This window comes from Dipteris shenzhenensis, chromosome 23, assembly GCF_047967505.1.
Source record: "Dipteris shenzhenensis isolate YYH24624 ecotype China chromosome 23, Dip_SZ_1.0, whole genome shotgun sequence".
Taxonomy (NCBI): Eukaryota; Viridiplantae; Streptophyta; class Polypodiopsida; order Gleicheniales; family Dipteridaceae; genus Dipteris; species Dipteris shenzhenensis.
Window position 1 is genome coordinate 50,635,192 of NC_141618.1, and position 11,676 is coordinate 50,646,867.

Here is an 11,676-nt window from a genome sequence, read left to right on the forward strand (position 1 = left end):
CCCTCCCTGTTTCCTCCTCCTCCTCCCTTTTCCTCCACCTCCTCCCTTCTCCTCCTCCCTCCTCCTCCTCCTCCTCCTCTTGCTTGCTCAACCTCCTCCTTCTGCCCTTGATCTGCCTTCTCAACCCTTTACCCCTTGAAGTTGTGAAGGAGACTATGTCTTGTTTTCTTTGACAATAAATGAGATGGAAGTCTTATAAACATGAATAGATTACCCAATTAGATACTTGAATTCAAATTAGTATGCAACAATCATGAATATTCTTCAATTTCTTGAGTGGCACTACCAATTCAAAAGGGATTCGCTTTGGCCATTTTTCATAAATCTATGCATGTTTGTTGACATGGAGGGATTCCATGCCTTTAAATCTTTTTAGTCATTCTAATACAATGCATCCTTTTATGAGTATATAATGTTAAAGTACACCACATGAAAAGGATGCAGGCATAGTGGTGATCCTTAATATTTCAAGAAACTATGCAATGTCATCTTATAATTTGTATAAGGAATGTCCCATATAATAATGACTTTGAAAAGGATACAATGTAGATTTAAAGATCATAGAGACAAAAATCAATGACACAAGGCAGTTGAAACATTGGAAACAAAAAGACTTTAGGCATATACCATATGACTTACTAATCAAATACAAATAACATAAGGAATAAAAAATATGACTTTTATTATGTTGTATTATGGGGAACGAGAAATGCAATGTGCAATGCCACTAGCAAGTTTGCTCGACGGCTACAACATCATTCACCATACAACATTGTGCAACATAAATTGAAATTTGAAGGAATTAGGCTAGCTACCTACTTTTTGATAGGATACAAAAACCAACACTACTTGACTCGGGTGTACAATTGGGTGTGTAATTGATGCAAATTATGACAAGACCTTCCTAGATTTATTTTTTCTTTTACAAGCATTGTATTCTATCTTGTATTTTGTTTGGATATTGGTGTGTTGGCCCTCTACCCTTTGCAATCTCTTTTTTGGTACATTTACTAGTATATGCAACAAAGCTATATGATAGCCTTTGTCTAAGTCGCTTCCACCTAATTGAAAGCTAATGGAAACTGGCGAGAAGCAAGCCAATTAATTCCATAATTTTACCCATGGAAGGGATCCATCTATGACAATGTTATATGTGTATACTTTTTAGATGAATCTGTAAGGTAAGGGAGGAGAAGATGGCGGCAACTATCTGCTATACAATTTGCATGCTCTTCTAATCACACAATTAAGTATACATGATTTTATAAATAACTTTGATTAGGAGAAATATTAGGTAGTTTACAATCATCCTTTAGACTAGGGACACACAGCCATGTTATAACCTTCATATAAATCCTCTCATTTTGCTTCATGCACCTCAACACCCCCTCTTAAATTACACTTTCTTAGATGATAGTGCATAGCAAAAAGAAAACTAATTATAGAGGGAACTACAAAAACTAAAGGCTCCATGAGAAAATGTACAAAAGTGTGCACCAAGGCTACAAAACCTTCTAGCAATTTTACTATTATTTCCCTTAAGTTGTAAGAGCTCTTCAAAGACAATAAGATGGCCTTCAAATTATGAGAAATTATCTTGAAGCTCCATGGCTTTGTGAAAATATTCATGAGGAAGAAAACCAAGTCAAATTGCTTAAATAGTAGTGATGATCAACCTTGATATGTTTTGTGCAAGTGTGATATATTATGTTTTTGGTTGGATGGATGCATCACAGTGGATGGGAGTCAGATCCCCTAAGGGTGACACAAATTTTTCTAAAAGATTTTGAAATCAAATTCTACAAACCATAATTTGCAACAATAGGTTGTTGCTTACTATGCAAAGTAATGGCTATGAAACCACCAGATTATCCAAATTTACGATCTTCAAATTTAAGGTCTATCTTTGGAAATACTTGAGCCCCATGGAGCCTATCAAACAATTAATCTATTTAGGGTGTTGGAGTTTATTTTTTAAGATTGGTATATAGTGAATGCACAAAATGGGTGCACCCCATGGTGAGATGCTAGGTTGAAAGACTCAATTAGGTTTTGAGCTCTATGGCCTAGAGGACAAACATTTTGTAGAGGCTTCAATGGGTTGAATTCTTGTATCAAATTATAGGATGATCAATCTCCCTTTATAATGGTAGTTCTATTGGCTCATTAAAAATAGTTGGTGTTTGAATCATGGTGAAGACTTAACGATAGACATTCAAATAAAGCACAAACCCTTGAAAATCAACTTCCAAAACTTCGGTGTTACAAGTGAGTGGCAAACGTTCTTGGACACCTATCATTAAGTCTTGAACCTGCAACCATAAATAAAGCACAAACCATGACTCTAAATGATGTATCACTTAAAAAGTCCAAGGAAAACATCGTTGAATGGCAACAAAATAAGTAAGCAAGCTTGTAGAAGTTAAAAGGCCCAAAGTTGGAAGGTAAACTCAAGATGAAGAAACATTTTACAAAAGAAGACTTACAACACACAAAAAGGAGCATGATTTCATCACGCACTTTTGAAGCAAACCCATGTACAATGTCCCAAGCGTCCACAATGCACCCAATCACAAGCACTCACTCTACAACTCTACATTCGAGACCAATAAAGCCCCAATCACATGCACTCACTCTACAACTCTACATACCAATGCAACCAAAGTAAGCTTCAGTTCTAAAGCTCCATTGCAATCACAGTGAGCTAAAGAGAACTTCGAGTCCCTTCACTTAAGCCCTAATGCAACCTAACAAGGCACAAAACAAATTGTGAATCTCTCTTCTCGATATGAAAAACTAATGTAAAATATTTCTCAACCCCCAATGCAACCAAGCATAAGCCCAAACCACGAGAGCTCGTAATCCTTGAATACAGAAGGCACACTACTGAGTGCACTCTTGAATCTCTTCCCAAGTATTCCCCACTTAATTGACTACTTTGCAAACACCCACATCCTGGGAATCCAAACAAGGTAACTTATCTTCCCCCTGATATGAGTTGTTAAGAGTAACCATGGGATGTCCAATGCAACCAAGCATAAGCCCAAAATACAAGAGCTCGCAATCCTTCAATACAAAAGGCATACTACGAGTGCACACTTGAATCGTTTCCTTCATATTCCTCAAGCCCCACTTAATTGACTACTTTGCAATCACCCTCATCATGGGAAGCCAAACAAGGTAACTTATCTTCCCCCTGATATGAGTTGTAACAGTAACCATAGGATGTCTAAAAATATTTTGGGGCACTTGATGGAAGGTGCTCAAAAGGCTGCACCCAATTTTGCTAGTTGTAGTCAATTTAGAGGGCTGATATTAGAGTGAATAATATTATTCGGTCCTCTGCAAAAAAAAATCACAACCTTCATAAACACCTCCTGTACTACCATTACCTCCTGTACTACCACACATCACCTTGGCATTGCAAATGGCAATGCTCCTTGTTTTTATTTATCATAAATTCAATGTAGATTAATTTTATCCTTGCAACTTCAATGCAGATTATATCATTCAAGTATTGTAGATAATTCAGTCCAGCAATTCACTGTAGCATGCAACCAAATCCTCTCAAAAGAATTCTACACTCGGTCAGTCCTGTTAAACCACGTATCTCATTCTTTGTTATAGGTGGTACTAGGTGAGCCCAAAAAAACCATTCCATTTTGCATCGTAGACTACGAATGGGTTGACAAAGATGCAATTCTGTTTCAACCCATCCACAACATACAATGACATCTTTAATTCATTTGGACAGGGGGCCCAACCGGGTTCATAACCAGAAGATTCGATCTGCACTTGCTCCGTTCACATGACACATGTTTTCTTACATGTTTGTTTGACAACCAAAAAGAAGAGCAGAAACCCAATTCTCCAGACAACGATTGACCACAGAAAGATTTGAGACAATTCGCAATCTGTGCATCATTTCCGCTTGCTTTTACCAAAGGAGGCTGCACTTCCAGGTGCAGCTGCCCCTCCCTTCCGTTTAGAAGCTTCCAAGTGTGCATCGAATGCATCCAACTCTTCAACTGCTTTCCTTTCTGCAGCTGCATTATTTCAATTTCATGCAGAAGCAGAAGTGCAAGAATGAGATCAGATATATCACCATCAGAATCTGCAAAGTTGAGCTGAAGGTAATTAAATCTAAGTCCTTGGGAATGAGTAAGTTCATTGTAAAAGAATTGGGCCACCACCAAAAATACCTGTCAAAGGAGAAAGGAGCGCCTGCTTGGGTATGTTTCCATCTTGGTCTATAGCGATTAGAGATGAGCCGTGTGATCTTGACCTTGAGCCAGAGTGGTGTGGGGGAAAACAATCTGGGTATTCTGCACCCAGTCTATCATCAACGAAGGTTGATGAAAGGACTTGTGCGTTCGCATTAGCATCATGCTCGTTTACATGGCCAAATCTGATTAGATTCAAAGATCTGGCTGTGGGAGAGTTTGATCCTGAACCCTCACTCTGAACCCTCACAGCTGCATTGTTCATAAGTAACACCACAGTTGTCGTCAGGTCTAAATGAGGTCAGAGGATATACAGCATCCAGTAAAAGAACAATTCGATCGTAATGAAGATCCACAAACGTTTAGCACCATACAGTATAAAACTATTAAGCACGTGCAGTTTAAATTTTCATCGATTAGATTCATAATTTTCACATATTCCTAAGTGTTTAGCTAACGATGAGTTTTCTTCAAGCAGCATGGTGGAAACGTTAAATCTGCCATTCTGCTTGGAACCTTTATGTCAGATGAAAGGTTCCAACCATTAAAATGGCGTTTCTGTTTCTCAATTGAATGCAGTCTTGTCAGGAGCTGAAGCATCTCTTCCCTTATTGCTCTTTGTCTATTCCAGATTACCTTTTCGGCTACCATTCTCTCATGCCTCTAATACAAAAAAATGGTGGTTTGTCAGACTTTCGATTTACGTGCCGGCATAAAAATGGTCCGAATGTAACTACAAATAAAGTGGAGGAAAATCATGAATTGTCACATGAATATATAGACTTAAGTATTGCAAAAGATACTGAGCTCGTCATCCCAGGAGGGAAGTTACTATGAATTCCAAAATGCTGATGGGAATAAGATTACTGTTGATCAAGATTAATGTTTCCACTCTCTCCTCAAGAAACCTAAGGTTCAAGTTCTAATTAGGCAGGCTTCAGTGTGCTTCAAACCTTTATCAGCGTTCTGTCACGCTCATAAAATTGAGTTGCATCTGTAATACGTGCAGAACGATGGGCCACTAAAAAGTCATGAGGGTGGCCGCCCTGTCACGAGACGTGCAGTTTGTGAGCATTCTACCACCTCCATAGCTTTTGAGTAGGAATCATGCAAGTCAACAAATATGAGACAGATCTTGAGAAGATCAGTTACCAGCTCCCATGGCTTGCAGAGAGCATGCATCAATACATCAGCCTCAATATCAATATCCTTCTCCTCCCTTGGGAAAGTAGTGGAGAATTTTCTGGGTTTGATATCCCTGGAGGAGCCAGACAATGGGCCCATCAAGTTCAGTAAGAAAAGCATCAGGGATGAAGAAAAGTTCCTATGGTACAAATTTTATCACGCCGACCCGATCATACCTAAAACCTAAATTTTGATTAGATCTACCAAAATAATATTCACAAGCATATGAGAAGCTTTACAGGAGCTATCACAATCCAATCAGAAGTTTATCGCCAGGAGTGGTCGCTCTGGTACCTTGTCTTCGTAGCTCCTTGAATTGGGAAGCGTGGCATTATAGCGAGCCTCCCCAAGGCGCTAACATTCAGCATCCACCTTTAGGTTCATGCTACTCTTTCAACATTCGCTTCCGCCTCGTGCATGCCATCATCTCCGTTGTTGAATGCGTCAGCGGTCTCACACTGCGCATGAGAAAAAGGTTATGAAACACAAAGGTCGTATCATGGCCAAGCTGCAATAAACCCAGGCCAACGAGGTGGATGGCACGATTGTGCATCCTTACATCTTTCCGTATCTTATACCGTGACGAGTCTCCCTCAGGCTCTCACATGTCAATCTCATTTGTAACGCAACTCTGCACAACGTCTACAGGTCTCGATATTGCAGAATTCGTGACTCGACTATCTATTCATGATTCAAAGTCTTCCACACATTAGTCTCGACAGGAAGCAGAAACGGCGACACAGAGAGCTCCACTTTTGCAGGGAAAGGACATGAAAATGCAAACCGAGGGAAAAGCACCAAACAAAGCGCAGAATCACGATCTGGGATAGCAAAAAAACGATCGAATGCAGGATGAAAAACTGGGATGGGAGGGCAATACTTGCGGAGGTTGCAGAGAAGCCCCTGTCGAAATCGGGTTGCTCCTCAAATCTGATCGTGAGAGTCACGCCCCTACAAACTCCGTCCTTAAGTTTCTCATAATTCAAAAACCCATAATTATTGTTATACTTAACAATAATCATCTTATTGGCCTAAGAAGCTAAAATTCAGAATTTTCTTTTTCCGAAAATCCTAAATTTTATGATTGGTCCAACTCCCCACTTTTTATTTCTTCCCCTTGAAATCCTCCACCTTTTTCTCTAGTTTTCCTACAAATCATCTCCAGTGTATTCTTTTCCGCTTTTTTAATCTTGAGCAGGCCTTATCAATGATTAAATATCATTCACCTTGTCTTCTTTTATCTTCTTTTTCTTTTCTTTTATCTTATCTTATCTTTTAATAGAAAAGGTTCCACTTGGCACACAGAGGAGAGTCATGTTCTAGGCAAAGAAGGGCTCCACGTGGTGAAGAGAGAGAGGAGAGAGAGGAGAGAAAGGAAGGGAGGTTTTCATAGACGGGTCCATTTACTTGTCTTATTTTATCTTCTTATATTCCTTCTTTTAAGGATTGACGCGGCGATCAAGGGTTATGCCACGTGTCGATTAGTGATCAAAGGCTATGCCATGCATAAGGCATTGGGGATCTATGGATGAATGGTTACTAACATGCTTATTCGATCTTGCTACTCTCCCTTGACACGCTTCTTCGATCACCACCCATGGATCCTTCGCTTCCTTGCATCACCTCACTCCCAGCAAAGAATGCTTCTTTGATCCCCACCCACGGCTCCTTCACTAGGCACCTCCAATTTCCTCACCCAACCCCTCTCCTTGCCTCGCCTTGCTCCCAGTAAACAATGCTCTTTTGTCTCATGAGCCTCCTAGAACAATCGCCATCAGCAAATTGACACAGGTAGCGATGGCACATAGGGTTCTTCCCTTCAACAGATCCAAAAAGACAGCCCTCAAGCATGTTAAGAATCTAGATATGGAGAGCAGAAAACATCTTCTAGTCTGCATGTATTCTACTGTCCGCATGGATAACCGCTCAAGTGATCCTGCTTCCAAAGAGGAGATTGATCAGGTTATCCTCCAGAAGTGCCTGGTGCAAGGAAGCTCTACCTGTCTGGGGCAACGCTGCAGGGCCATGGAAGAATCTTGAATGAGCTCATGTTCCAGAAGGGTACACTGTCAATCCCCAAAATCCATGTGCATGACAACACTGAAACCTCATTGCCTACGAGAGCTGTCACAAGGTGGACAAAGGGTGGACATCTTCTCTTACCTTCACTTCATGGACTTTCTCAGAGACACTCCAAAAGACGTGGAGCTACTTGTAAAACACAAGATCATTATAGAGAGCATCGGCAGCAAGGCAAGGATTGTTGAGATGAGGAATGGGCTCTGCAGGAACACAGCTTGTATCTTCTCAAGAGATTACAAAATTGCTACAAAAGGAGCCATGATATATTGCAAGTCAGGCTGGAAACATTTGTGGATGGAGTTCTATTACACAAATCTGTCCAGGCTGGTAGCATCACTGGTATCAGCCGGAGCTTTGTTAATAATGACATTCCTAACTTTGTGGTACATGATTTTGCTCTATCGGAATCACTCTAGGGCATAGAAGTGAGAGGTACGCCATCCTTGCTTTGCTGATCGTCCACAAATTATTATTCTGAGAGATTACATCCATCTGTATGATCTAAATTTTGATTTGCATCATGGGTGCCTAACACCTTACAAAGGATGTGGCATTACAGAGGCATCCATCTTCAATCAAGGTAGTTGTCATTGCCTATTGATCGTCCACAAATTATTCTATGAGATTTACATCCTCTGAAGCATCTGCAATGTGCATGATCTAAATTTTGATTTGCTTTATTTGCATAGTTGCATGAGGACTTTCAAAGGATGCGACACCAAGCCTGTAATGTTTTAGAAACTGAAGGAGATTCTGCAGAAGTATTTGCCAACCAAAAGGTCACCATCGCAACCATTAGTTTCTTTCATATTTATATGCAAACCTATTTCACATTGAGGAGCAGTGACAACATTAGCTATTAGCTAATGTTTCAAAGACTATAGAAGATTCTACACAAAGCATTTGCCAACCAAATAGCCTTGAGTTTCGCTCAAATCTGTATGTAGATATGTTTGGCATTAACCAGCAATAACAACGTCAACTACATGCAATCGCAGTTGGGAGCTTTAGAATGTATGTAGGATTTTAGCCATAATTTGCATCTTCTTGCAGGCAAAAATTCATGGTGTGCAGAAGTTCATGGTGACGTTTCTTAACAACAAGCATGTACCATGATAGATGATGCAAGTGATGATTGTAGGTGATCTTTTGACCAGCCTTTGTATAAAACTCGAGGAGCTTTAACTTCTTTTGGTGCCATGAGCCAATGCATCAAACCACAGCACCCAAGGAGCCATTGAGATGCAGTCAAGGTTGGCCACTCCACACTCAAATTTGCTCACTAAAGTCCAAGGCCAACCACAATGATTGGCAAGCCTCCAAAAACGCTACAAATACAATAGGTAGCCCAAAAGTTGGTCATAGGGAGGCACTAAGCAATGGCATATAGGGTCCTACTTAGCGTCCGGCTTTTGCAGCCAAACTCCAGCAAGGGAACGCGCTTACAAAAAACTTCCACGAATTGCTCAAGCTGTAGAAATTTCCACATGACTATGCCACAACTATGCCACATGGCAAAGTTTAAAAACCAACTTACTTGGCTGCAATAAAAGATAAAATACAAGCATTGCTATATCAAAGGTTTGGATTGAATGCTTTTAGCATTATGAATTTGTGAACAAACCTGTCATAGATGGGTATGAGTACTCGTGATTATTATGCCAACACCGTTGATGTGAAAAAAAGGTGAAACACACCACTGTCCTCAGACAAACACAAAATGACTCAGTGCTTTACTACTGACCCCATACAGTCATACAACTTTTTCTCCCTGAATGTTTTGAACAAACTCTCTAAGGCAAACAAACAAGTACACAAAATCATGCCTAACATCCAGCTTTATTCAAAGACCAAAACACAACTTTTACAATGTGTCTTCCTCTTCACAAAACTCAAAGTGTAAAACAAAATCTGGTAAGCTACTTTCATCTACTGTCAATCCCTCCCACTCTTCATCCCTCAACCGCACTAAAATTGTCCACTGACCATCAAAATACTCTTCAGACAGTAAATTTCTACATGAAAGCCTACAAACAGTATCATATCCACTTCTTCAGAATCCAACTCTAGAGACAAAATCATATCTTCAGGACTTCCCCGGGATCAGTACTGTAATGTGGTAGCTCTCAAGGTAGAGCTTATGCACCGACTTCCAGAGGAGGTATCCAACCGACCACAGGACTCCACACAAATCTCAAGTATAAATGGTACAGTGAACACTCTCACATCAACACAACCATCAAGCAAAGCCAAGCTCTAGGATAAGCATAGACACAAGAACATCTTCACTTTTCCTCTTCTGACGTTTCTCAAACAAAACGATGCACATGCAACACGTCAGCTCTCAATTCAGCAACTTCTTCACTGAGCGTGCACACCAGATTTTTGTCCGGCTATTAGTCAGCTTCCCAAGCTTAATATCAAGCATGGACCAAGTTCCTTTTGTCCACAAGATCAAAGCAGCCTGCCACTTAAGAAAACTAACGCAGATTTCATGAGTAGAAAACACCACACGTAGAGATCTTGGACGATTATTGATCCTCTTGTTCCCAGGCAACAATTTGACAAATTCCTTGACTTATTGCGACATCCCTTTCCTATTGCTTGCACGTAAGCTCAACACGCTCTCTATGCTCAGTGACGTACTCAGTACCTATCGTCCCTTTCCAAGACTCTCCATATACTATCAGCTCTCCTTTCACAGAAGACCCACCACGACATATATCATGTACGTAGGCCGCTCTTCCCAATAGCCCACGTAATCAGTCGACAGCTCCCCCAAAATTGATTCCGTTGACAGGCCGCCTTTAGTCCATCGTGGTTTTCCTTCAGCATAACTTCTTCTTTTCCCTTACGCACCTGGGTATGTCAACCGTGGATAGTCCATCATCTTTTTTCTCTCTCCCAGTCGCACCTGCGAATCTAATCCCCCTATAGCCCCCCGTCTTCTTTCCCCCATGACGTTCCTTTGCACCACCTCCGTCTCCCTTATTCAGCAATGTCTACGTGCATGGCCAGGTTGCCACCTCCTACCTTCCTAACACCCCTCAGCCGCCACGTGCATGCATGGTATTTTCAGAAAAGAATGTCCATTTTATTCCATACGCAATTCTTCATATGGTAATTGACACCTTCACCCTCTAGGTGCTTCTCCCAGCCACCTCACCATAAGCATTTTACCACTCTTCCAATCCACATGAAATAACACCAAGGCACATTTTAATGCACATAGAACTTTTAGATCACCACTCAAACCTTTCACAAGCTTTCCATACACAACCTTAGTTGCATGCACACACAAGTGACCACATTGATATTCCCACATTGACTTCACATGGATACCCTTTTGCTCTAGAAATCTCAGTGTTCCCACACTATCTATCATCATTTCCCAAGTAAGTCCCTGCAAAAAACTTTTAGTCTTTCAAGTTCAAAATAAAAAGGTCTTTTACATGTGCAGCCAGTTACATTGGCTTATTCACACACAACTCGCAAATTAACACTATCATGTGTTCGGTGTCTACCCTCATGCACAATCTATGTGGAGAAAAATATATACAGATTTTATCCTATCACCGTGTAGACCTACTCTCAAAAATGTGCATGCAATTTTGGGCTAGTTCTCAGTTCAAGCCCCCCCAAAGCTCAAGACCTCATATTGGTCACCCCATGTGGGGCGCTATTTGGCAATTCAAGTACAATAGGTCAAAAAAAAAGTTTGTGTGTTATCGCAACAATTCGATTGGGCTATCGACTAGATGGCGACTCGAAACATGACACAACCAAACAAGAATGCACAACGATTGCAAACCAAAACCTCGCCCTTCCTTCCATTAGACTTTACTTTATACAACATTCAACCTGAGTTATAATGGTAACCTGGATGACTTCCCCAGATCGTGCCTAGATCATGGTTATCAAGAGGGTGAGAGTTACAAATCAGCTGACATGTCCCTTGTGTTCTATGTGTTCACCGAGGGCTCGCACACCTTTTCCCCCATGTGAGATGAATTGTGCGTGCATGGAAGGGCTTGATATGTAACACATGGGAATGCTCAATATAGTATGTAGTGCAACCTACCGGCAACAATATTTGATACAAATCAATCTAGTGGGCAAGGAGTTTCTCAGCTAGGCTTTTTTGTGAATAGGATAGTTAATCATGGACAAGATCTCCTAGCAAGTA

At 40.7% G+C, this 11,676-nt stretch overlaps 1 protein-coding gene across 1 annotated transcript; it reads right to left on the bottom strand.

Moving 5' to 3' along the window:
• Positions 1–3,566: 3,566 nt before the first annotated feature.
• LOC147887503 (uncharacterized) lies at positions 3,567–6,275 on the bottom strand. Its single transcript, XM_087394606.1, has 7 exons — positions 5,968–6,275; positions 5,703–5,866; positions 5,376–5,481; positions 5,177–5,269; positions 4,766–4,886; positions 4,203–4,475; positions 3,567–4,046 (listed from the first exon to the last, which is right to left on the bottom strand). The coding sequence occupies exons 2-7, from the start codon at positions 5,774–5,776 to the stop codon at positions 3,922–3,924; spliced, it is 792 nt and encodes a 263-aa protein (XP_087250732.1). The 5' UTR covers positions 5,777–5,866; positions 5,968–6,275; the 3' UTR covers positions 3,567–3,921.
• Positions 6,276–11,676: the final 5,401 nt, after the last annotated feature.

What these genes read in the sequence shown, in the direction of transcription:
- LOC147887503 (XM_087394606.1), bottom strand. Translation starts at nt 5,776, where the DNA reads ATGCTGAATGTTAGCGCCTTGGGGAGGCTCGCTATAATGCCACGCTTC. An exon ending in CAAGGAGCTACGAAGACAAG is followed by an intron (nt 5,482 to 5,702) that starts GTACCAGAGCGA and finishes TGGCTCCTCCAG; the next exon opens with GGATATCAAACCCAGAAAAT. An exon ending in TCTGCAAGCCATGGGAGCTG is followed by an intron (nt 5,270 to 5,375) that starts GTAACTGATCTT and finishes GTCTCGTGACAG; the next exon opens with GGCGGCCACCCTCATGACTT.